Source organism: Thermobia domestica, chromosome 5, assembly GCF_964235325.1.
Source record: "Thermobia domestica chromosome 5, izTheDome1.hap1.1, whole genome shotgun sequence".
Classification (NCBI taxonomy): domain Eukaryota; kingdom Metazoa; phylum Arthropoda; class Insecta; order Zygentoma; family Lepismatidae; genus Thermobia; species Thermobia domestica.
In genome coordinates this window covers 33,922,047-33,949,630 of record NC_137458.1, presented here as the reverse complement: position 1 = coordinate 33,949,630, position 27,584 = coordinate 33,922,047, and the positions used below count along the sequence as shown (strand labels likewise).

The 27,584-nt window shown below is 34.6% G+C and overlaps 2 protein-coding genes across 2 annotated transcripts in view; one reads left to right on the top strand and one right to left on the bottom strand.

The window, feature by feature from the left end:
• The window catches only part of LOC145684625 (TNF receptor-associated factor 4-like), a 34,003-nt gene extending 6,639 nt beyond the window's left edge, over positions 1-27,364 (top strand). Inside the window, exon 2 of the mRNA XM_081757015.1 lies at positions 22,849-27,364. Within this exon, the coding sequence (XP_081613141.1) occupies positions 23,018-24,502 (1,485 nt within the window). The 5' untranslated portion in view covers positions 22,849-23,017 and the 3' untranslated portion in view covers positions 24,503-27,364. The remainder of the gene's footprint in view (positions 1-22,848) is intronic.
• On the bottom strand, positions 519-2,945 carry LOC145685030 (uncharacterized). The gene is made up of 2 exons (XM_081757373.1): positions 2,245-2,945; positions 519-2,043 (listed from the first exon to the last, which is right to left on the bottom strand). The coding sequence occupies exons 1-2, from the start codon at positions 2,943-2,945 to the stop codon at positions 519-521; spliced, it is 2,226 nt and encodes a 741-aa protein (XP_081613499.1).
• Positions 27,365-27,584: the final 220 nt, after the last annotated feature.

Below are 27,584 nucleotides of genomic sequence, written 5' to 3'. Positions count from 1 at the left end.
CACCCTCTTAACTCAAATTTCCTTTAGCCATAATGTTCGTTGCTTGTTCAATAAACTCTTTCAATTCATTTCAAAATCAACGGATGCTACACAATTATCAACATACATGGAAGTTTTAAGCTTTTCAGTTACAGTACTATAAGGATAATTGTATTGTTTCATATGGTGGTCTATTACAGCATGTAAAAGAAAGGGACTACAGTTAACTCCAAAAACTACCCGACGGTGTCGAAACACTTTAATCACCTGTTCATTATAATCTTGCCACCACAAAAAATATAAGTGATCGCGATCTGCTGGATTAATAGAGATTTGTAAAAAAAAGCTCTTCTTATGTCCGAAACAACACCTATTCCTTTCTTTCTGAAATTCATGAGAATGGCAGGAATAAGTTCCAACATGTTAAGTCCCTTTGCTAGACAATCATTTAAGGAACGAGATCCCTTTTCTTTACACGAAGCGTCAAAAACAGGTCTAACATTTGTCGTGGAATTTGCTTTAAAGACTCCCCGATGAGGTCAATAATGCCCTCGATTACCTAACTCTTCTTCTGGAACTTCTTCTATAATTCCCTCATTTTTCCAGTCTTCGAAAATTGCGCTATACTCATCAAACTTTCCATCCGCTATTAATTTCTTAGTTGCTTTTCTTAGTCGTTTATCCGATAGATCTCGGTTATCGGGAATATCACTGTTGCCATCTAGCCAAGGTAAACAAGTCTCATATCTTCCCTCTTCGTTAACAGTTACAGTTTTCTCAAAATGATCTAAAACCGCTGCGTCTATTTCACTTTTTCTCAAGGTTTCACAGGAGTCAGAAATTCCTATGGCTTCTAAATTCCACAAATCTGCTAAACGTGTATTTTGATTCAAAAGAGTAAGAGCCACCAAAGAATGAACATTTTCACTCATATGCTCGACCAATTTTCCGACTACTACCCAACCTAGCACAGTTTGAATAGCAGTTAGACCACAATCTAAGTGATGCAAAGTTCCGGTATAAAGTTTACCCATAACATCAGCACCTAGCAATATTTCGATTTTTGGAGAACCGACACCAATATCTGAGACAATTATATTATTTGCCTTCAACTCTTCAAGCCAAGGACCTGGTTTTAGTTTTGGTATGAGATTACAAATAACAGTTTGATCCAAAACTTGTATTTCAACTGCACCATTACCTACCTTACTTTTCAACATTATATTGTAACATTTATGTTCTGTTTTCTTCGAAGAACCACCTCCGAATAACGCATGTATTACTTGTTTAGTTTTCACTGGTGTGTAACACATCTCTTTAGCAGTACTAGACAAAATGTAGGACCGTTGAGAACTTGAATCAATGAGCGCCCTTACAATGCGTCTTTTACCGTTAGCTTCCAACACTACACGTAAAGTTTGTAACACAACATCTTGGGTGCAACACTGATTAGACAGGGTAGCTTTAGGTTTCTCTCCCTCCTTTTCCGATTCGCTAGTATCCTTACGTTCGGACGGTAACTCCGCGCAAATAATCACCCAATGTTTTTGTTTACAAATAACACACTGCACTTTTGCTTTGCACGCCTTTGAAAAATGCCCAACTTTTAAGCAAACAAAACACGCTTTTTTCTTTTTTACGAGTTCTTGCTTCTTGTTTAAAGAAAGCTTTGAAGCATGAAAACATTCCTTACTTTCATGATGCTTATCACAAAAAATACAACTAACAGAATTTTTATTTCGTTCACCCACAAACAATTCACTCGCGGTCATAACGTGCTCCTCTTCTCTCTTCTTTTTCTCCCTCTTATTAGAAGCTTCCATTAACTTGAATCCCGTTTTTGCAAGTGATATTCTTTCCTTACCTTCAACTTCCGCTCTCAAGAACGCCAACAACTGGTTTAACTTGGCACCATATGTTCTTTCTTGCCCATCCTCGCTACTTATTGTGACACTAGCATTTCTCAACCACACTCTTAAAATGTCCTCTGGCATGCACGATTCAACCAATGGAAATAACATCGCAGCATACTTATCAGTAGTCATTCCTATGGATTCTAGTGCTCTCAAGTACGATTCAAGTTTATCATACAACTGTGACCAGTAGCGTACCCAGGAATTTATTTCGGGGGGGGGGTTCAAACTAAATATGAAGCTATTTTATATTAAAATTGCTAAAATTGCCCCTAAAATTAGGCTAAATTTTTAAAAAGTCGAAATTTCGGGGGGGGGGTCCGGACCCCCGTGTCCCCCCCCCCTTCCGTACGTCCCTGACTGTGACGTATCAACCTTGCACTTTGTACTTGTAGCGTTTTTAATAACTAATCCAAGCAGTTCCCTCACATAAAATTCTATTAATAACTCTTCCCTACCAAACCTATTTTTCAAACATTCAATGGCCTTAGAATAATTCTCTGCTGTAGGCGGGAAACTATCCACTATTTCACGAGCTCTGGATCCTTCCACCGTGGCTTGGATCAAGTACTGAAACTTGTCTTCTTCTTCCATCTCTCTATCCTCATGAATTCTTTTAAACTGGCTCCAGAAACTCAACCAGTTTTTAACTTCACCACCGTATTTTATTAGTTCAATTTTTGGCAGCTTCAACTTCGTCCTTGAAGTAGGCGAAGACACAACTGACACTTCACTCCCTTTGTTTGACACTGCACGAGCACTAAAAAACATTTCAACCTCGATACGAGCAGCGTTCATCTTTTCTCTATACTCTTCTGCCTTACCGAATTCCTGTTCAAAGTCTTCCTCTGTTTTCGTAGAATCTTGCAAAATCAATTCAGTCACTTTCCCGGTTAACTCTTCTAGTTCACCGGATAATCTTTCTAACGTAGCGAACTTTGTCCTTACAGATTTTTCTGAAACAGTTTCTTCTTTGAGCACTACTAACAAGGCATTGTGTGCACGGGATAAAGACGCCCGTACTACTTTTCGTTTTTGTACCAAGGATTCCATACTTTCTTTCTTTGTATTCACACAAAATTACTGAGACAATAATTTGTACTTTCTTGCAAGTTTCTATCACCTCGAGGTCACCAAAATGTTAGGAACAGAATTAAACTACCCGTTTAATCTTCCTCTAAAACCTGTTACATTTTTGCCTCCTTTATTCTCTACTAAAACCACAGACTACTACACAGACAAGTTTTTCACCTCTTGCTACAAACTTAACAGTATGAGTACTTTTCTGTTCTACTTCACACTGTGGCCAGAATATACGAGCACTAAAAGTCAATACCCACTGTCCATTTCTTGGTTTGTTGTGTTATGGTATTGTTAAATAGATTGTTGTGATTTGAAGTGGAAAATGGAAACGAAAAGGAAAAATCTCCACTCGAAGTAACGCATTTCGATATTAAAGGTACTATATATACCATAAAGTGTTATAGTACCTTTGTAGAAAAGAATGGAAAAACCGGACTATATTGCAATTAGTAAAACAACAGAAAGAGCTGTCTTTACGGTAGATACAAGGTCTTTTATTAAAATTGGTACGTTTTATTTAACCATACTATTTAAAGTAGATTATATGCTTAAAGCCATACTAGACCAGTGGCGTAGAGAAGAGTCAGACGCGCTGAAGATTACTCCCTGTTAGTATAGTGATATAAATTGATAGTGCTAATATGCAGCACATTCTATTTGTGATCACCGATTAATACGACTTCTCTTATAATTTGTCATAAGTATTGTGCAGCCAGTGATGAAAATTTTCCGATTCATAAAAACATACCCCACTTATTCTTACATCGTTGTTTAGCCGTGATGTGTGGTGGAAAATTTTCTTCTATATCTTTCCGGAAAATTTTCCGTTCTTAACAAACATCAGTGATCAAGTAACAATTCCTCAGTATTCATAAAATTGATTGAATTCATGTGTAGAAATGTTAAAAAGTGAAAGATCGTTTAAAGAATCGGAAAATTTTCATGGCTCAGACAATTTTCAGTACTATGTAGGAACAAGTGAAACAATTTTTCATGAATCGAAAAATTGTCTGTCTTGTACAGTGATGAAAATTTTCCGGAAAATTTTGAAACGGAAAATTTTCCGATTCATAAAAAAACACCACTTATTCCTACATTGTTGTTTAGCTAAGATGTGAGTTGGTAAATTTTCTTTTACATTTTCCCGAAAAAAATTCCGTTCTTAGCAAATATCAGTGATCAAGAAACAGTTCCTCAGTATTCATAAAATTGATTGAAATCATGTATAGAAATTTTAAAAAGTGAATGATCGGTTAAAGAATCTGAAACTTTTGATGGCTCAGACAATTTTCAGTACTATGTAGGAACAAGTGAAACAATTTTTCATGAATCGAAATATTTTCTGTCTTGCATGGAAAAATTGAAGAACTTTTTATGAGTTGGAAAATTTTCATCATTTTGAAGCAAAAAGTAAAACAACTTTTTGTGAATCGGAAAGTTTTATTGCTCTGTAGAAACAAGTGAAAGGAATTTTCATGAATCGGAAAATTTTCATCAGGATGAAGAAACAAGTTAAAAAAAAAAAAACTTTTCATAAGCCGGACATTTTGGATATTATGTATAGTGATGTTAGGTGGAAAATTTTCCTCTATATTTAACTGCACATTCACCTATAAAATTCAATTCCTGTAGAGAAAAGTTAGACAGCAACAAATTATCATTTTCCAATTAGCTTCCGGAAAGCGGAAAATTTTCTAATATTTCAAGTTGGGAAGTAAAAATATATAGTCTCTCTCTCTCTCTCTCTCTCTCTCTCTGTGTGTGTGTGTGTGGGGGTGGGGTGTGTGTGTGTGTGTGTGTGTGTGTGTGTGTGTGTGTGTGTGTGTGTGTGTGTGTGTAAAGTGCAGAGAACATACATCGATTTCGTAGAGAACAAATATCCCATTCCAATATTTAAAATGTAACAAGAAATTGAAAAGAAACCTTTATGAATTTATCAATTTCAGAAACAGGAAATTCCACTATTTCTTCACTTGTAGGTCTGCCTATGTAATGAAATAACTACATAAAAGTTCCTTATGAAGATTATTTTTGTAATAGAAAATAAGAAAAAAATGATTTTATTGTGTTTAATACTGGTAAAGCATAATTTCAATATTGGAATTTTGTATAATCAACATCTTAGAGCAGATATTTGTATTGTAAAACTACCATTATTATGTATAAAAATGTATTAGAAATATTGACGATTCTAAAGAACAAAAAAAATATGAAATAAAATTTTTGAGTTTTACGTCCCACGCTTATGCTGGTTAGGCTAAAGGAGACGGTGATGATGAGAAATGAATGAAATGGTGGAATGAAGAAAGTGGGAGGAAACGGGAGAACCCCGAGAAAACCCACGCACACGGTGTTTGCCACCACAAAGTTCACTTGGCGGGAGCAGGGTTTGAACCCGAGACCCCTAGCACCAGAGGTGAACGCTCTACCACTGAGCCACCGCGGCCCCTCTAAAGAACAAATATATATTATGTTTCTTATTTTGTAAATTAAGATGAAATTACTTGTTGCTTTTAGAACGCAGCGCTAATGGTGCGGCTTTTTATGTTTCTTTTATTGGAAGAAGAACTACACAAATCAGCTTCCTTATTAGTTATATTTCACTTTCTCTTCTGAATGAATATATGAATAAATAAATGCTTATTTCCAAAAATGGTCAGTATTTGCTTTCATGAGTTACTTAAACTCGAATTTTTGATAGTCACAAATTTACAGTAGGCACTTTATATTATATCTACTTATTTATAAATGTTGCAGTAGATCTCTGTAAATTTATAAAAGTAGTAAAGCTATGCGAAAACCGTCTTATGCTTATTAACCTGACGAAATCTAATATTGTAAGATCAAAAGTGGATTCTGCGGGAAGAACGCATTGAAGTTTTTGAAACATTTTTTAAATGAAAATTCGTTAGATTTTAACTTCATGAAACTTTTTTAAGACAATATTTATTACCAATAAATTTTACGGTTAAACAACGATGTAGGAATAACTGGAGTATGTTTTTATGAATCGGAAAATATTCATGAATTTTAATAAATTGAAATTTTAAATAATAGAATTGGATATTTGTACTCTAAGAACTGGATGTATGTTCTCTGCACTTTGCATACACAGAGAGAGAGAGAGGGGGGGGAGAGAGGGAAGAGTTGAATTGGGTTTATTGTGAGTTTAATGTCCCTTTCAGCAGTGAGACTATATAAGACGGGACCAACTGATTAACGTGGAATCCGAACTACATGAGCTTTCGCTGGGAATCGAAGCCAGGTTTTCTATGCCAAAGGCTCGTATGCTAACCGCTTAGCAACGTAGGAGCTCGTAGAGGAAGAGAGAGAGAGAAACACTGTGTAAAATTTTACTTCCCAACTTGAAATATTAGAAAATTTTCCGGTTCCCGAGAACTAATTGGAAAATTAGGCCCTATAATTTGTTGTTGACTAACTTTCTTCTACAGAAATTCAATTTTGTAGCTCTATGTGCAGTTAAATATAGTGGAAAATTTTCCACTTAATATCACTATACATAATACCCAAAATTGTCCGGATTATGAAAAGTTTTTTCCACTTGTTTCTACATCGTGATGAAAATTTTCCAATCTATGAAAATTCCTTTCACTTGTTTCTACAGAGCAATAGGGGAGACCGGGGCTATTTGAGTATAGTAAGGGAAAACTCAACATTTCCAAAAAATGACGCACTTTAGACTTTAGATAATTAGACCATAATCAACATACTTTACTATAGTACATCATATTAAAGAATAAAGAACCTGTTAAATCATGGAAATTCAGGAAACGAAATTAAAATAAAAATGGCAGAATTCGAGATTAGCAAAAATCACGAGGCTATTTGGGTTTCTCAGGGGGCTATTTGGGTATTTCACTGTATCAACATTGTTTACATTAATCACATTAGCATTCATATATATTATTAAATTATACCCTTTTATATATAACTTGTAAAAACATGTCAAAAGGAAAAGAAAATAAGTAGAGCAAATGTTTAAGAAAGGGTGTTAAGAATAAGTTAAGAATAAACTTATTCAGCGTCCTAATAATATAAGGCTATTTATTTTCTTATCTGTTACATAATACCGTACACGTACAGGTTCGTCTGCGAGTAGTTTGACTTATCCTTTTTGAAATAAACATTTGTAAAAGCAAAGAAAGAAAAAAGGCAACTCTGAGAAAATAACATAAAAAGAAACTTCGCATACTTCTACATTTTCTGCATTAAGTTTCAGTAAATAAAAATAACACACATTAATAATGAAAACTTTAGTTCAAATTTAACTTTTAAAATAAAAACTGAACTGACAATAACACATGTGTTCCCGTTTAACTAGTAGTCCTATACATTAAAATCAAATGTATAGTACGAGAAATCCAAACCTTGTGCTAGAGAAACCTAAGAGAATTATAATTATTTTTTATACGAACATCAGAGAAATCACTGTTTCTCAAACTTCTGAAATACGCGACAATGAAAGTTATCGCGAAATGTGAAACTCAGAGACATTTGCCACATACAAACTGTTTTCTCCCATAAGCTCCAACACATATCTCATGGCACCATTGTTTACAATATTGGCAGCGAATCCACTCCCCTTTACCGACTGATTCTTTAGAGTAACATTTCACATTGCAGAATCCGCATGGTAGGCCTACATTGTCCTCGGATTTATTCTGATCACTGCCATTATCACGTGCAGCATACGTAACACTTGAGGTCATAGGTCTGTTTAATATTTTCTTCTTAATGCTTATCGTTTTCGAGCCAGTTTTGCCAAATCCCTTCACTGATAACTTCCGTTTCATACGAAGTTGTTGGACATTTTCGGAAGAAGTGAGTAGGCGAGTAGTTCGCTTCTTTTTCGTGGAGATACTTTTGACATTTTTTTGTAGGAGTGCGAAGAATTTGGAAGAACGTCGATGTTGAGCATGATGGTGTTGCTGATGGACGTTCTTCAGATTCTGATGCTGAGGTTGAAGAGGGAATCTCTGCTGTTGTTTTAACTTCTGTAGTTGAACTTAAACTTGTATCTTCCGGTGAGGTGAGAGTTGTACAAGTGATATCGGTTCTTTTGCTTGCAAATTCAGTAGTGTTGAATAAACTGGCGGGAAGAAACTTATCTTCAGGAATGGATCTGGGTTGTATGTATATATGCCTGTAGAGCTGAAATGAAATGAAATGAAATCTTTGAGTTTTACGTCCCACGGTTATGCCGGTTAGGCTAAAGGAGACGGTGATTATGAGAAATGAGTAAACCTGTAGAGCTGAATCCATGTATATGATGGAATTGCTGCTCTATCCCATGTATTCTTAAATATATTTCCAAAACTGGCTTTCGTAATTCGATTATTACCTGAACTTTCGGGCTGTGATGGACTGATGTTATAAAAGTACTTCGTAGCTTCTTGATGGTAAAAAGTCTTCATAGGTTTAAATAGTGCTTTATTTAGAGGCTGTAATACATGAGGTGGCAAGCGCAAAAGTTCAATGTCATGTTGCTCACAAAATTCCAGAGCTTGTAGCGAACAATGAGAAATATGTAAATCCAAAATTAATAAACATTTTCCTCAACCCTGTTTGAAAAAAAACTCCAGCCACCTAACAAACAGTTCTTCATTAACGTAACCACTATCTGATAATGAAACATGAGAACCAGGTGGTAGATTGTTTATGAATTCTTCTCTCATGCGCTGACCTTTAAAAATAAAAAATGGTGAGATGTATTGTCCAACTGCGTTGCAAGCAACTATTACAGTGACATTCTCGCCTCTTTCGACGTCAGTGAGAGCAACCACCTCTTTCTTTCCCCTTCTTGGCAATGACCTTGTTTGGGTTGTTGTTAAGAGGAAAACCTGTTTCATCCACGTTGTATATACGTTGTGGCTTAGTGTTGACGCCAATCGTCGAATAAACAGATTTCAACAGTTGAAAAAAGGCACTCACTGCTTCCTTATTAACGCCCTCAGCATGGGCTCTTGAAAGTCCCTCAGTCTTTCGTAATAAGTTCTGATGTCTTTTCATGAAACTTGAAAACCAATCCTCACCAGCTAATCCTTTGTATTTCCAGGGATGCGGAATTTGATTTATCGTTACATATCGATGCACAGCTTTTCGAATCGTTTCAGGGGTGCAACCTAGTCCCTTTTCCGCAAGAGTCATAATTCGCAACACCAACTCTTCCTCCTGTTCGTTTGTCAGTACTGCGTGGTGTCCTATGACTTTTGGTTTTACATTTTGAACTATTTCGTTATTATCACCCAAAGTTAGTCTCAACTTTTCGATCTGCACTTTTCTTCGCAAAGTTTCAAAAGGAACATTGCAGAGCTGTAAAGCTCCACGCAAACTCAAATCACCTTTTGTTACACTTTGCACTGCCTTTTCCATGTCTTCATTACTCCACTTGTTGTATTTATGTTTTGATTTGTATGTCCGTACCATCTAAAAAGAAAATAAAGTGTTTTGTTTTACATACATGACCATATAGGAGGCTGAATCATAATACAAAATTAAAATTCATAAATTAAATATATTCACATAAGTTTACACCTGACTCAAATAGCCCCCATTGACTCAAATAGCCCCATTTTTTCGACTCAAATAACTCCATTTTGCTAAAGTTTACGTAGGAACGTATTACTTTCACACGAAACACAGGAGAGCACCAAAACTTGCAGTTATAACATATGGACGTTCTGTTTTACGCGTACGGTAATAACTTTACAAATATTTGCATTTACACATATTCAGCACCTTATGTCATAGAAACACAATTTTATATCAGAGCAAAATATGAAGTATTGCAACTCACCTTGCTCAGAATAGTCGCACATTCACAGCAAGCGATAAGAAACTAGAAGATCAAAGATATATACAACCTTCCCTTAGCCAACGAACTTACAATTGAACGTAGGTTCAGCGTACTGGTGCGCATATTAAATGCGCAGTGACCTTTTTTCTTAAGTTTGACCCAAATAGCCCCTTGACTCAAATAGCCCCGGTCTCCCCTAAAACTTTCCAATTCACAAAAAGTTGTTTTACTGTTTGCTTCAAAATGATGAAAATTTTCCGACTGATAAAAAGTTCTTCAATTTTTCCATATAAGAAAGAAAATATTTCGATTCATGAAAAATTGTTTACCTTGTTTCTACATAGTACTGAAAATTGTCTGAGCCATGAAAATTTTCAGGTTCTTTAAACGATCTTTCACTCTTTAACATTTCTATATATGAATTCAATCAGTTTTATGATTGCTGAGGAATTGTTACTTGATTACTGATATTTTTTTTTAGAACAGAAAATTTTCCGGAAAAATATAGCGGAAAATTTTCCACCTCACATCAGTATGTGCAGCCATGTTAAAAACAGGACCTACTTTCTAAATGTTCCCGATAACCCTACATAAGATTTTAACAAATTGGTTATGTACTGAATTCTACTCTTAGAGAAATATGCTCTGTCTCGTCAGCATAAGCATAAAATTGTAACGTCTGCAGCTGCGAGTAAGAGCGTGAAAAAAGAAACAATTTGCTTTATTATTTAATGTACCGGTATTGATTTGCTTAGTAGAATTATTAGTGCATGTGACTTCGTAGTACGTAGTCCTGGTTCTACTCTCAATTGGACCACTAACATTTTGTGGTGTTAGCTCATCATAATAAAGGGCCGCGCTAGGTCAGTGGTAGAGTATTTCTCTCTGGTGCGTGAAATTCCTGGTTTAATTCCAGCTCATGCCAAGTAGGCGTTTTGCTGAACAAACACTATTTCGAAGGTTTTCTCACGTTCTTCTGTTTCCTTCCGCTTTCTTCATTCCACCATCTCGGTCATTATCATCACCTTCCTTAGCCTCAAAGGCATAACTCTGAGTCGTAAAACTAAAAGATTTTATTTTTTCATATCATAAGGCAATTCGGGGATTACGTGAATTAAGAAGTAAGGAACTCATATCCAGAAACTTAGAAATCGGTTGCACTAAGATCTGTTGCACTAACCAGGCATCATCACGTTGAACGTGCTACATCTGGGTAGCCATAACCGTTCATGAAGTGTAATGGCAGCTAATTGGGTACCTGTTCATTATGTCTGTTAACTAATTTCATCAGTACCGTATATCAAGCTCATATGACTATAAAGAAAACTTTGAGACTTGTTTGTTATTTCTCTCTACTGCAATTCGACTTGCCTCTGATACTTAACGTAGTAAATAAAATATTTAACGTGGTATCTAAAGAGCATATTGACAGGGCGGCCTAAAAGCAAAATGCTGTGTGTGTGTGGAAGAATGAGTTTTGGTGGATCTTACACTGAAAATGGATATAGAAGACACTCTAAAACTTGTGTGGGTGATCTATAACTGAAAATTTCTAGAAACTTAATACCTAAAGTCATTTTAAAGGAATTAGAAACCAAAAACTGAAACTAATAAATACACAATAGTAAATATGTATATAATAAATAGTAAATATGAAAGCATTTAGTACTTTTTCGTTATTTTTGTTTTTTTAAGATATCTCCTAATGCTTATTCCTTTAACTGGCTTTCTCAAACTTGAGAGCCGTGTTTACTGTAGTGCAAAGAGCAAACTCCTAACAAATGCTTTTATTTAGTTCATTGTTTTGTCAGGTGGAAAATAACAGACACATTTTTTAACAAAAGTTTTATTTGATTTAATATTCATGAAAAGTGCATTTCAGTCTAAATATATTAATATTAGAAAAAGTTACGTCACTGCATTAGAAAAAATACGGAAAAATTCAGAAATATAAACCTTGATATCCACTTTTCTAGAAAAGGTACATCAATATAACTGTAAATTGACGGTAGTAGTGCAAAAAACCAAGAAAAAATATTACAGAAAATTGATTAAAATAATCTGTATTATATACTTAGCAGTGGATCTTGCTAGCTTAGTAGCCAAAGATGTTTTATTAGTCATCACAATCTAATGACAATGAAATATCATTTTGAATGGAAAAATTGCAACCCCGTAGAGCTTTTCTTGCGAAAGAGTAGACCTTAGGTAGATTTTTTATTAATTTTAATTTAAAGAGCTTCGCTCCGCCTACGCTACAGACATTGGTATTAGTAGAATCGACTGTAATACTAAACAAGTCCCATTAGATAAGATGATATGTTGTTTTTGGTTTCTAAATAACTTTCACTTGTAGGTACATGATGTCCTGTTAGGAGAGGGGGTGAGGATATGGGAATGAGTTTCAGCAAGTTGTTTAAGTGAATGATCTTTCTTGCTTTAAGAAGTACATATGTTATGTGATATTTTTTTATTTTTATACCTTTGATCATCACATACATGTACTATTACTAAAATTGGATTATTAGAGGAATCTATGATTCTGAAAGATTAAAAATAAAAGTTGTGAGCTGAGAAATTTAATTGGCGGGAATTTCTTTTTACCTTGCTACGTACACATACATGTGTCGTCATTTCTTGTTAGTACGTATATTATACGATATACTATTACTATTGTTATTATTATGGTGAAAGTGGTTTTTGCAGAAGAAGAAGGATGGTCCACAATGTCCTTGGAATTTTATTATTACGGTTAAATATAGTCCCTATAGAATTTTTATTATTAAGTACATTAGGCTGTATAATATTTTTAATACTACCCGTCAGAAAGACAATTTTAAAATTTAAAATTTGTCTGAAAACGGTAAAACTGTTATAAGTAAATCTCATTAGCCATTTTAAATATGTATTGTTTTTCTAAAGGTTGGCATTGCAAGATAATGATGCAGCAGTAATCATATTATATGGCTAGATCCACTCTTTCCACAACATAATGCCGTTACATACGAATGTCCTAATCATCTAAGGCGCTTTACTGCCTTCTAAATTTTGATTTTTCAAATTTCGGTATTCTTATGGATCTTTTCCGATTGCTCCAGATATACATATTTAATTAAGAAGGAAGCATAGTGTTACAGAAGTGATAACTGGTTTAATCAGCATATAGGTATAAGCATCACTGGTAATTTTGTGTCTTGATAACTGCATAAATATTCTACAATTGCATATTGTTGCTGCTTATCCTCAATTTAAGAAATATCATACAATGTTTATGTTACCTCTCCTCCTCCATATCAAAATTATTTTTAATAATACATTAATTATCCTAGGTGGCGATTGCAACTAGTGATTATGGAGATTCTGTAATAATTATAATTATAATTAATATTTATGTGCTGCACATCGCAGTATTTGTGATCGTTGTGAAGAATAAGACGATGCTATTGGTAGAGTATTTACAACATGGTTGATGGAGTCAAATCAGCTACAATTTGTATTAGGAAACTGTAAAGAAAAGGCAAATACATCACTTAGCAAGTTTCTAAAAAGAATCAATATGCAAATACAAAATACGTATCCTTTCTATATTCAGTACTGCTTTATAAAGGTTATCAAGCACCTCTTTCTTTTCTCTGAAACCTAGCCTAACTTTGCAAAGAACATTATTTGAATACTGATTAATATTCTTAACGTTATATTATTATTTTTACTTCCTACTGTATGGGAATATAAATGAAATACAAGACCCTGCCTTCTGGAGAAAGGAAAATAACCTGTCCTAAACCTATTTTCAAATTGCCATTTAATGTTTAATTTACAATATAACTCTATGTCAATCTAATTTATCATTACTACTATTATTGTCGACACTACTAAGTTTAAGCTATTCTAATCTATTAACTACATTCTACTAAAAAACTATTTGAGGAAATAGCTGTTTGGAATACTTTGGAATGCTTACCAAAATTGATGAATCGCTAGACATGGAATCTCTATGTAAAGGAAAAAGAATGTGATTAATTTGTTGTATCAATGTGCTATTTCTAAATTGTATTCTTAGAATATATATATATATATATATATATATATATATATATATATATATATATATATATATATACCTAATTCTATTGTAGTAATTGATATATAGTAAATTATTTATGTCATCTACTGAAGTACGTAATATACAATATGCTATAGGCCCTATATTATGTTAAATTGCTACCTACCTGAAGTGTATAACTCAATTCTTCTTTCGGGGATTTGTCATTCGAATGTATACTTGAGAACAACTTCTGACATTTTCCTTAAGTAGAATCGATATCAAAAAAATCTATGTTCATCATCTTTTTCGCGAACGATATCACGAAAGGTGGTACTATGTCTTACTTAAATTTTTTCCGATAGGCCATGTTGCGCGTCAATGAAGGGAACTGACACCATAGTTACGAATCCTTGAAAACTAATATCCGCATAACACTGCTCACAGAGAAGGTTGTGAAATATGTATGTCAGAAAGCTATCAAACCCATACAAGTACTTTACGCGAGTTCCCAGACAACATAACAGATTTTATCCGTTCTAAATGTGAATTCAAATAGCATTTCTGTCTATGCTGACTAGATATCATGTCTGAAATTAACAATGATACCATCAAAATGCTCTCTGTACAACTATACTCATCGTACCGAGAGTCGTTAACAAAAATAATTTCCAGTCATTTCCTCTATCCGAGTTCACGACCTGTGTGTTTTCAACCTTGCTTATCCCATTTCTGTCGCTCTGCTTGGGTTCACGACCTCTCTGTATACGTTTTCGCCCTCATCCAGTGGGCGCTGTACAAACTCTCGCTTCTGATTCGCAGAACGTTAAGGGAGAAAGTCACACCTCCCCAACTTTCTTACGGGGTTTGCACACATCTCTAATTCTTTAGCCAGATTCTAACGTGAACATTTCGAAGCGTGATTGGAAAAGTCCGTTCTTCCACCATATAGTATGGAACTACAAAACTAAACCAGTTGAGAATGCTCCAAGAGCATTGCCAGAACGAACATGAAAATAATGAAGAGATGTAGTGGGAAGGATAACTGTCATTGCTCCTGGATGTAAAACTAAATCATTTTATTCGCACCTTCTTCAATTTCTCACAAAAATTAGCAAATTATCATCTCTCTATGAATTACAGTTCTCGAGATATGGCTACCTAAATATCTAGAGATTCGAACTTTTTTGCCCAATATCTGGGGAACGGTGGTCAGTTGGCCAGTAGACACTTAATCAGTGGTCACCAGTTACCATTTGGTACGAAATGTTTACCAGCCTCGTAGGTATTGATCGGCACCAATCTGATCTCTGTGTGATTTATGGTCCCCGAGATTTGGCTCCTTAACCCTTTCGGAATCCTATGGTACAATTTGTACCATATGCACTTTTCATGGTACATTGCGTTATTTCTCTTCTATTTGAGCTTTTTCGTCCGGGTTTTTTTGTTTTCCAAGTCCAGAGGCCTTGTAGAAGACATTACGTATGGTTTCAGACCGTCCTGCATCCAGACATAGGAAGTGATGACGTCATAAGTCAAAAATTTCTCTTCAAGCTTATGTTCAATATTTTTTGGCGGGCTTATTTTTCTACGTAGAAGATTGAAATTTTGCACAAACATTCAGTCCACCGAGTAGTATTTACCAGATTTTTTGTTCCGATGTCAGTGCTAAAACAGGGGGGGAACCAGAGGGGAAAAGGGGTAAAAAAAAGGGATTTTTTACCCCCAAAATCCCGTTTCTCGTCATTTTCCCGCCTCACATACATGATAGGACCACGTGAGTCATACCGCCTAAAAGGCCGTTCCATTCTGAAGAGAATGACGGTCGAATTATTATTCTAGGGTAATTAGGGAAGTCTCAGGGATTTTTTGAAAAATATACTTCTATATAGGGAAATATGGGGCATTGTCGGTATATATATATATATATTTTGGCGGGCTTATTTTTGAACGTAGAAGATTGAAATTTTGCACAAACATTCAGTCCACCGAGTACTATTTACCAGATTTTTTGTTCCGATGTCATTGCTAAAACAGGGGGGGGGGGAACCAGAGGGGCAAAGGGGTAAAAATAGGGATTTTTTACCCCAAAAATTCCGTATTTCGTTATTTTCCTGCCAAAATAAACATGATAGGACCACGTGAGTCATACCGTCTGAAAGGCCGTTCCATTCTGAAGAGAACGACGTCGAATTATTATTCTAGAGTAATTAGGGCCATCTCAGTGAATTTTTATCCAAATATACTTCTGTATAGGGTAAAAGTGGGGCATGGTAGGGAAATTTTTTCTGGCGGGCCTATTTCTTCACGTAGAAGATTGAAATTTTGCACAAACATTCAGTCCACCGAGTAGTATTTACCAGAAGTTTTTTTTTCGATTTCTGCGTAAAAACAGGGGGGTCCAGAGGGGCAAAAGTTGAAAAAAAGGAAATTTTGCCCCAAAAAATCCCGTATTTCGTCATTTTCCCGCCTTACATACATGATGGAGACATATGAATGGTACCGCCTGAAAGACAGTTCTATTCTGAAGAGAATGATTGGCGGATTATAGTCCTAGGGTAATTAGGGATGTCTCAGGATTTTTTCCCTGAGATCATAGTGTTTTATGGTACTTTGGGGCACTGTGGGAATTTTTGATAAAAATTCTCCCGCCCTTACTATTCAAGATAGAAACTTGAAATTTGGCACACACATTCAGTATACCAAGTACTATTTATCAGATTTTTTTAGATGGCTACGATCACACAGGGGGGCCAGGGGGGCCAAAGTTCGAGAAAAATTTTTTCCCTCCGAAATTTTCACTTTGACATTTTTCCCCGCTGCTGGTATACGGTATGAGCACGCAAGTGGTACCATTTGAAAGCCAACTCTATTCTGAAGAGAATGAAGTATGAACCATGATCCTAGGATAAATAGTGACGATACAGTAGCTGCTTGACTGAAAATCTAAAAAAATAGCCCCAAAAGCCAGGATCCGGAAAAGGTTAAATCTGCCGAAATCGGAACTATCTTATGGCCAATATCGCGGAAAGAGAAGTCATAGAGAGAGATGATATCGGTGTTAAACAATCTCTAATAGAATGTTAAACATTCTCGTACCGATATTAATTGATGGCAACTTTACAACTGGCGAGTGGCAAACTAGTGGCCAGTTGGACAGTGGCGACCGGTTATTATTTGGTACCAAAATATTTACCATCCTCTTAGGTATTGATCAACATCAATATGATCTCTCTACAGCTTATGGTTCTCGAGCTATGACTCCTTAAATATCAAGAAATTGGCCATTTTTGGCCAATATAACGGGAACGGTAGGTCACAGAGAGATTATATTAGTGGTAATCAATCCCTAAGAGAACGTTAAACATTTTCGTACCGATATTAAGACATGACTACTATACAATTGGCTAGTAACCAGTGGACAGTTGGACAGTGGCCACCTGTTACTATTTGGTACTAAAATTTTTACCATCGACTTAGGTATTGATCAACATCAATATCATCTCTCTACAATTTATGGTTCCAGAGGTATGGCTCTTTAAACATCTAGAAATTGGCCATTTTTTGGCCAATATCACTTGAACGGTAACTCATAGGGATATGATATTGGTGTTGCTCAATACCTAAGAGAATATTAAACATTTTGGTACCAATATTCATTGGTGGCCACTGGCCAACTGGACATTGGCCAAACCAGTGGCCACCGGTCACTATTTGGTACAAAAATATTTACCATCCTTTTAGATATTGATCAACACCAAAATGACTTACGGTTCCCGAGATATGGCTCCTTGACTCTCTGGGAGTCGGTCATTTTTTGGCCAATATCTCGGGAACGGTAAAAGTGACGCGAAAAAATTTAATCACTTTCTCTGATAGTTTTGATGCTTTATCGAATGCAGTGTTCAAAATTGAACAAATCGCAAATAACAGACAGACAGACATAGAGAATTCAGTAACGAACTTTCTAAGTTCGTTGAATATGTGAATAAATAATAATACCTTTATTCCTCACATTTTTCTCCTACTATAAAATTAATCAGTATTAAGCAATCGTTTTTATACTGTTCTTTTATATAGTTAGGTTTCTCCGTTAAGTGTACAATCCAACTGCTCGCGGAAGTTTTAACAATTATTTTATTAGCTCACAGTCAATTTTAGTACTTCCAAATGAAGTTTGAAATTTTAAACAATGAACTTCTGCAATAAACATTTATCATTTCGTAACAAGGTTGTTCATTTTTAAATCATGTAATTACCAGAGAAATAATTTTCACGAATATCGAATCTAACCTCGTGAAAACAATCTTTGTGAATATTTTCCATCCAATTACGAACGTTCTGAGTTTGAAACGTACAAACCAAAAATAATTAAACTACCTAAGTATATATGTAATAATTTTTTTAAATCTTGGGGACCCATCCAATAGTCAAAACCTCTTTTTAATATGTGTAGTGGTGCATTTTTAAACCCTGGAACGCATCCAATAGTCAAAACCTCATTTTAATGTGCGTAATAATAATAACGTTAAGCTCTTCAGGACCATAATAATATCAATGACCCCTGAGGGTGCATCGCATGATCCATACAATGATCCAATCCTCTTATTAATATGTGTAATAACTTTAAAACTGTTCAAAAGTCGCAATGGTCCAAACAAATACCTTCCGCGCTGAGCAAACAAAGCTTTCATGGTCCCTTGCCCATGTGGCCTCCCAAGGGTCGTTCCTACGATGAACGGCACGATTCAAAAGACCACGATACAAGTGTCATTTACCTCAAGAAAGGTCATTCAAGCTTGCCAACAAGCTATAAAATTTTCAACATCCGTCAAAGAGCATTAACGCCGTGAGATGTAGGCTCTAATGGGAGGGAGCAATACACACCCATTAAGAAGCCAAAAACTACTCATCATCTCACATAACGGGACTTATTTGCAGAAGCGCCTGCAGATCCAGTTTCCAATAGAAAGTTCATCAGGTTTAGAGGTGTTTTTCCGCCTAAAATCAAACAAAAAGGAATTAAAATAATGCTCTTTAATTTTGAAAATTAAAAAATGAAAAATAATAACATTGTTTAAATCCATAAAAATTTTGAATTAACTGACCAAACAATGAATCTGGATGATAAATTTTGAATAGATAAACCTAAAAGTAAAACATACCTTTATTTGGTATGAGGTGCTTGATAGAGATCGGCTTCTCGAATAACTGAGCTAATTTTATGTCACTGTCGTCCCTAGCTGAAAGGAGGTCTTCTGGGTCGTTGTATTTAGCAAACGAGTCCTCTCCGTTGAGCAATTCGTCCAATTTAGAAAGAAACTCAACTTTTGATATTTTGACCTTAAGCTGTTCTAACCTCTCTTGTACAGCCATTTAGACAGTTTCAACAAATGGTATAAAAATCAACTCTAAAACGTTTTTGGGGACCAATCAGTGTTTCATCATTAGCCTTATAATCAAACTCCATCTTCTTTGTTTCAATCCGTTGTGTTCCGAATTTTCCTTCGACTTCTAAATCTTCAGTTCACTCTTTGGCTTTCACTAAAAACTAACAAATCCATTTTCGCGAAAGCCCGTCAAAAAGTGCCCAATGGCCTTCAAAATAGCTACAGCTTGAAGTAAGTTGACGATCTTTGATTCCAATATCTCACTAGCAATGTTTATTTGAAACAGGACATCATATCATGAAGTCAAAGACACTAAGAAACCAAAATCTTGAATTGTTTCGAACAAGGAATTTGCCTCACTTCTAACCTCGTCTTCAAGTGATGCATCTTCGTGCAAGTTTCAAACTGCTTGTCGGATTTGCAAATCTGGTGTCTTACTGTTTTCAGTGATTCAATACGTGTTTTCCAGCGAGATACACACAGTTCTTTTAATATGAAAGAAAGTCCAAATACTGATGATACCTCATGTGATTGTGACAGACTCTCTAACAATTTTCTCCAACATTTTGTTGTTGAGCTAACTAACACAAACAATCGCTAAAGGATAACTGTTGACACTGAGGGTTTTGGGGCATCCTTAGTTTGAAGTTTAGGCTGTGACAGCCACATGGTACAAAATAAGCTCTTGTTTTTCCTAAATTTCCTTTTGTAGCCCTTATCCCCTGGCTCTCCAATTAGGAATGTTCCAATAGTATTTTTGCATTTTTTAAAGAGTGTTTCTGACATCCCCTTCCTGAAGTGTCTGTTATTTCAAAGAAATATAGGAAACTTCTTTAAATTTCAACTTTTTTACCTTTTGTTTCATAAACATACGGTACCTCAAAATAACAGAGAGCTCTTCTTTCGTACTTAAATCGCGTGTTCATTCGAGGATCAAAGCATAGTATTTGTCTTCTTTAGTTCTACTTAGTATATATCCTCTTACTTTGTCTTTCATCAGAGTCAATAATTTGTTTTGTATGTTTTTCTCCGAGTATGACAGACATCTTTGCTTTTCATTTGCCAATACTGTATGTATATGCTCTTTCATTGCAGGATCAAATTGGGCTATTAGTTCAACAAGCCTTAAATAATTTTCACTGTCCCTTTTGTGTAGGATTTGTTCCTCTGAAAGTCATCTGGTGTTGGTCGAGAAGTCATTTAAGAACATTTTGTTATCGTTCTTTTTGTTGGGAAATTATTTTCTAGTTTTCATCATCAATTATTTTACCTGTCCTCAGTCTCAGATATCAACATAGCCATTAAAAGGCCCATTAGTTCGCAACACGAATAATCAAAAAAGAAAAAGAGTGAAGATTATCTCTGCTACCGTATTACTTTTCATCGGCAGCTTGTATGGCAAATTCAGCAGAACACTTGCTAGACATGGTATAAAAGTTATTCATAAATCTCAGCCCATATCAAATCATTACTCAAAACTGTGAAAAATGACCTTCACCTGCGCGTTCCTGGTGTATACCATATACGATGTGAATGTTGCAGAGCACACAGGGCAAACTGGCCGTACAATAGAACAACGATGCAAAACACAACTGCTACACAAGCCTTCAGCAACACGAAAAGTCAGGACCAGCAGAACACAGCGTAGAGATTGGACACAAAATTGAGTTTTCAAATATCGCCATAATAGTCAAGTGCAACGACTTTTGATACAGAACAATAAACAAAGCCACCATAGCTATCTCACGAGAAAGGAAGAGTCTCAACAAGGACAATGGGTTTCAACTTAGCCCTTTATGATCGGCCCTTTTCAAAAACAAAAAAGAAGACATTCAACAAAGCCGTTTCTCGTAGCCACAAAAACAGGCAATCAGGAGCTAGCATCCCTTGGTCAATCAGAAGCCAACTTTTCTCTCAGCCAATCACAAGCCCTCATTCAAAGTTCTGCCCCTAAATAGTCACCATATATACATACCCATATCTCCTGTCTCTTCAATACAATCCCTGAATATGAATGCAAAATTTGCATTCGAAACATCGGATATCAATACCTTCATCTGACTGATAACCCGAGAAGTCTTATAAAAATCACGTCGCTAGGAAAAATTAATTTTTTTCGACAATTGTCATGTTTCGTGTTTGTTTCACATTTGAAAATATACTTCTCGTCTCGATTTTGAGACGAGAATAGAGATATGAAAAATTTCTCGTCTTGCAGGGATCAGTACACAGAACCATTGAGAAAGTCTTCACGTATGTATTGCTATTGAGGATGACGTAACAGAAATTAGAGATGTAGCATTATGGATCTTAGGGGCAGGTGAATGAGCACTCTTGATATAATCATCCGTTTTTATTAAACGTACATTCCCTTTAACCTACACGATATATTTAGAAACTCTGAATTAAATATTTCACTGCGTAACCTTAAAGATTTCTCCATATTTAAATCATTCTAATTTTTTTTTAAAGTTTCGCATACTAGAAGTAATTGAGAAGTTACGTTCGCTGCATTATATTTATTATTATAATTCCCATCCATCGTTTTTATAGGCTATAAGATGCAGAAAGATATTTAGTATTAACAATATGACAACGCTTTTTTTTAACATGTGATTGTTTTGCATTCCCTCCTTTGAAGTAAACTTAAATTTTCTTATATTTTATAACTTTGCCGAATTTACTTTCCCTACAAACTTGCTTCAGACGTACAGTCGTCACAACCCACCTCTCCTTGAAAAGCTTCGTATTCTTGCGCACAATTGGAATTAAATCAAACAAACGTATGTGTACTTTGATTAATTTGAGGTATATATTTAGAGTTAAAGTATTAGAATGTCCCACATATAGTTGTCTGAATATGGCCATCTCAAGAAACGTGAGTAGGTAAGATGTTTTAAACTAAAATTTATGGTAATATTATAAATGTGTGTTCATGACAAACTTATATATTTATCAAGAAATTTGCTATACTTTCCTACCATTTGTAGCGTAAGGAAATACTGTAAAATAATAAAAAAAATGTCAAGATATTTTAACCATACATCACACAAAATGGGTCAAAGCATCTAAATGCGTCGTAGAAGATAAATTACATAGCGTGTATTTATACTTAAGCAGAGTAACATATCACTGCAGTAAATAAGTGTGCGTAAGATAAACAATACATTCATCTTTTAAAGTAGATAGCATTCCCCTCATTTCCGTTGGCTTTGAAAATTCAAATAAGGCAGTGCGAAGGTGTGCAATTCCACTATTGTATGTTTTGTTTAAACAGTTAGCAACATGCTACGAAAGTGTTAATAATTCTAAATATTTTTACGAGATTATAACGAGATCAAGAAAATTATGTTGTTTATTTTTATTTCGAATGTAACTACGGATAAACGCTCTAAGTTAAGTTGTGAATTGCGTTCCAAGGCTACTACTCCCACTGAAAAACACGCTCATTCTAGTCCAAATAATTGTAGTACAAACTTCGGAGTCTAATATAAAGATAAATGACAGATTTAGATGTATACTCATATATTTGTCCTTGCGACCGAATTTTCAAAACAAGAATTATTTTGTGAATTTATAAGAAAAATCATTGATATACTTTTTTTTTTTTTTTTTTTTTTGCAGCATTTGGTTATCTAACTACTTCCTTGACTATTCATCGTGACTTGCAAGTTTTCGTTTTGTAATGCTACGAACAACTACTAAAATGTTTCCTTATTCTTTCATCTAGAGCGCAACAGCGTTCCAAAGTTGTAGGAAAATCAAATAAAATTAAAACCTGTATTCGAAGTTTATGAAATACTTATCATTAGCTGCAATGCCCACGTACAAGCTTTGCCACAATTGCCAAAAGTATATCGAAGGAGACCTAGAAAACCACCAATTATATTGTATACGTGGCGAAACTCAATCACAGCAAACTGATACGACTGTCAATACTGATAACAACTACACTGGCGAGATATTGAAATGTGAATTCTGTTCACAAGAATTTAACACTCAGCAACTACATAGTAATCATATTGAACAATGTAAAGCAGAACTTATACAATGTACAAAATGTTCTTTGAAAACACAACGTTTCGACATGTCTAAACATGAAAAGAAACATTCTCAAGAAGCTTATTCTAATTGTAATTATTGTGGAAAGAAAACGTCAGAAGTGAATTTAGAACTACACATCCAAATCTGCGAATTTGCTTTAATTAGATGTGAGAAATGTGCTGTAATGGTCCAAAAGTTATATAAGAAACATCATATGGAGAATGTTTGCAGTAAGAGAATTGTGAAGTGTGAATATTGTGTTTCTGAAATAGTGGCTGATATACTTCAAGATCATTTCAATGTATGTGATCTAATTCATGTTTACTGCGAAAATAAATGTGGAAGAGAAATGCCGCGTAAAGATATGAAGAAACATTTGTTGGAGGAATGTCCTAAAAGACTGGTCATTTGTGAATATTGTAGTGAGGAAATGGAGGCCAAAAATTTGGAAGATCATCATTCGAAGTGCGTGAAATTCCTAGTAGATTGTCCAGAGAATTGTGGCATAAGTGTTGAAAGAGGGGCTATGGCTACACATCTTGATGAAGAGTGTATTAAACTCTTTACGAAATGTAGCTTTGAAAGTGTTGGTTGCAGTTACGAAGGTTTTCCCATTGCATTACGTAACCACATGCAAACATTTATTATTCGCCATTCAGAACTTACGAAAGGTATGGTAGAGCAACATTCAAAAAAGTTGGAAGCCAAAGATATTGCAATCGTAAACTTAGAAGAGAAGCTTAAAGAAATGAAAATGAAATTGATTGAAGCAAGAGCTAGGAGTGATTGCACATTTTTGTGGAGAATTTCAAATATTTCGGAGAAGTTTAAATTACATGGAATATTTAATCCTTTATACAGTGACTACTTTTATGACTCTCAGTACGGGTATAAGTTAAGAGTAATGTTGTACTCTTGTAAATATTTGCTTTCTACTACTAGTATTTTTTGGTTGTGTATTGTAATATGTTCTGGAGAATACGACGCTCTTTTGGAGTGGCCTTTCAGGAAGAAAGTAACTTTTAAACTGATTAATTTAAAAGACAGAAGTAAGGATTTCGTTCGTCGTCGTGTAGGTGATTACAGTGAATACTTTCGAAAACCTTTGAATGGTGAAGATAATAAAGGAGTGGAAATCATGTCAGTGGCATTTCAAAAACTAGAAGATAAATGTCATGTTTCCGATAATGATGAAATATTTTTGGAAGTAACTGTAAGTCGAAACATTTTGTAAAGTGTGTTCAAGATAGTAAAACCACAATGTTATTTTTATTTAAAAAAGCAGGTTAAACATTTTTATGAATGTAAATAAATGCTAGTCTTTAAGTATATAGCAGTATAATAATGGTACTAGTAATTTCACATTTTACTTGTCCATCCACTATTAATTTTTTACTTCAAGAATTAGTTTAACTTAGTTTTTCTTACATCATTATTATTATTATTTCATAACCAAAATTAGTACAATGCTGTGTTGAAAATCCATTTTGTAGTGACACACCGAGTATGTGTTTTCATCTAAGGGTTTCGCTTAGTACATAACTTGAAGATTTTCCTTTATATGTGATGTTAACCCTTGCTTCAAAAATGTCAGTGTCACAGACTGAAATTTCAGATGTACAAAGACAAATTCAACGGGCATAGCTGCAGGAAGTGTATAATTTTAATGAGTAAAAGAGGATTTCGATTATTGTCATCGAATTGTGAAGTGAGAAACCTCAGAGGATTCATATAGTCTAAAAATGGAATAAAAGTAACACTGCTTAAACAACGAAAAAAGCGAAACTATAAAGTGCTGTACGTTGTACCTTTTCAATCCAATAGATAACGTACAGTAAAAAACTCTAAAAATCTTATTTGTCATTTAATGAACGGTGACACATACAATCAATGCAGAATATAAGTTTGGGCTTCTTTTTAAATAAATTAGTACTAAATGTCCTCTGACCGCATAGATGCACTTTTGGAGTTCACTTGAGAATGAACTTGTGAAGGGGGCTTCTTCCTGTAAAATCGTGTGCACTTCACGAGAAATTAAGATTTTCAATTCCTCGAGGTTTTTTCTAATTAAGGGGAGTCTCGGCTTCAAGAACAACCAATGAAATCAGTGCGAGTCTGATAAATCTGGAGATGAGGTGGTCAATTCAAATACCGAAACAGAAGATTATATAACTTAGAAATGAAGTCAAACGTATGCATGTATGTTTGTGCCTACGTCGCCTTGTTGAAACTCAATGAGTTACCTTTGTTTTGTTACAATGAGAAAATTTCGTACTTCCCCTTGGCGCGTCTCAAAGAAAACGAACTTGGCGATCATCTCCATACGATCTCGAAATTAAAGAAATTTATTTGTTGTAAGATACGCGCTATTACACGAAATTTAGTGCCGGTCCTTATTAATCACTTCCCTCACGATTTTTATCCAACATCACTACCGACTCATATGGGCCCAAGACACTTAAAAGACGTCATTTTGGTCGAAGCTGGTTCATGTTTCCTGTATTAAATACGATTGTAACGTTTCACGCCTTTGTCTGACAAACTCGTTTTCACTAGCCTTTAACGATAATATATAGAAGGTGGCAGAAAAGACAGTTTCCTCTAGAGAGAACAATATTATATTTTTAATAAATAAATATTTTCTGCTGAAGAAAGGCCAGAGAAGCACAATATATACCATGCATGCATCTTATGTTTCCTAACATTTGAATTACATTCTAAATAACGATGATAGGACTTATATATCTTTGGTAACATTTTTGTGATAAATTTAATCAGAAAGGTTTTCAATGCTATGTCGTAAATCCTTCAAATTTTGTAATTTCTCAGCATAGATGGTATCCTTAATTAAAGCCATAAACCGGTCCCACAGTATAAGATAACATGAGCAAGGAGGTCAGTCAAGTATCCTACGGTGCGCATTCCATTCAAGTAAGAGTTCATTCAAGAAATAAGAAACAGGAACCGCGTAGTGCTATATGGCATCTTCTTGCTACGAGATGATGGATTGGACGTATCGGTACATAGGATTGTTTTCACAATATAGCAGTTTGTACAGACGGCTTTACTACTTAGCTTAGTTTTCCCGAAGACGTTCTTAACACCATTTTATTTTTGAGTTACATATGCAGTTTTTCGGTGTGGAAACTGACTTTTGAGTCACGTGAATATAATGATCGAATGCGAATATGCTAGTGACCTTTTACTGATTTGTTGTTAAGGCGACTGATTTAAAAATTTTTGCTTAATGCTTGCATTTTAAAATTCTAAATGGATTATGCGAACAAGTGTATTTATAGTTGTAATGCTCAATTGCTGATAATCAATAGTGTATTTAATGAAAATAACAACCATAGAGTTTTCTGACTATTTTGTTAATTGGATTTATGGATGCTTGTAATATTTCAAGGTACAGTCTTGGTTGTATTTTATATTAAGATTTATTTTATTCAGTTCATGGGAAACTCTAATTTATTCATTTAAACGATAAGATGTTTACCACCCGTTTCACTCATTTGCTAGATAGATTAAAGACTTTAACTAATAAGTCTTAAAATTTCAAGACTTGTTTAGCTAAATGAATGATTCGATTATGTTTGATGGTAACAGATGTTGATGCTAATTTTACAGGAGCTTGTTGAAATAAATACTTATGGTTTAAGATAGTACTTTTCTTAGATTAATGGTGTGCTTTGGTTTAAAAAATAATAATAAAATAAAATAAAACAAAATAAAAAGTAATAATAAGGTCATTCATTAGCATTGCACACATGAAGAAGAAATAAGAATAATAAAAATGAAAGCAATTATTTGCTGTGAAAAAGTTGTTAGAAATACAGAACCGTTGAGAATATTGATAATTGTATGTTTATTCATTATGTATTTATCTCTTCAGATAAGTGAAAAACAGATAAATTGATACACATTATAACTTGCTCATCGTATATATTTCAGTGTACAAACGAAATGGCAAGATTATAGCTGTTTCATCTATTAGGTCTGGAAGAAATGAAGAAATGGGGAACAATACAAAATAGTCTCCAAGCAACATTTTATAAAAGCAACTCAAAATACATTTAATAAAATTAATATTAGCGTTTACCATATATATATATATATATATATATATATATATATATATATATATATATAGATAGATAGATAGATAGATAGATAGATAGATATGGCAAACCCTAATATTAATTTTATTTTTATTGAATTAATAGAAGGAAACTGAAGCAGAGAGAAAAAAGAATTCTTTTACACGTAAATATATAATTATCTACGAAATCACTCGACCTACTAAGGCGAAACTG

What these genes read in the sequence shown, in the direction of transcription:
- LOC145685030 (XM_081757373.1), bottom strand. Translation starts at nt 2,945, where the DNA reads ATGGAATCCTTGGTACAAAAACGAAAAGTAGTACGGGCGTCTTTATCC. An exon ending in GATACGTCACAGTCAGGGAC is followed by an intron (nt 2,044 to 2,244) that starts GTACGGAAGGGG and finishes ATCGTACTTGAG; the next exon opens with AGCACTAGAATCCATAGGAA.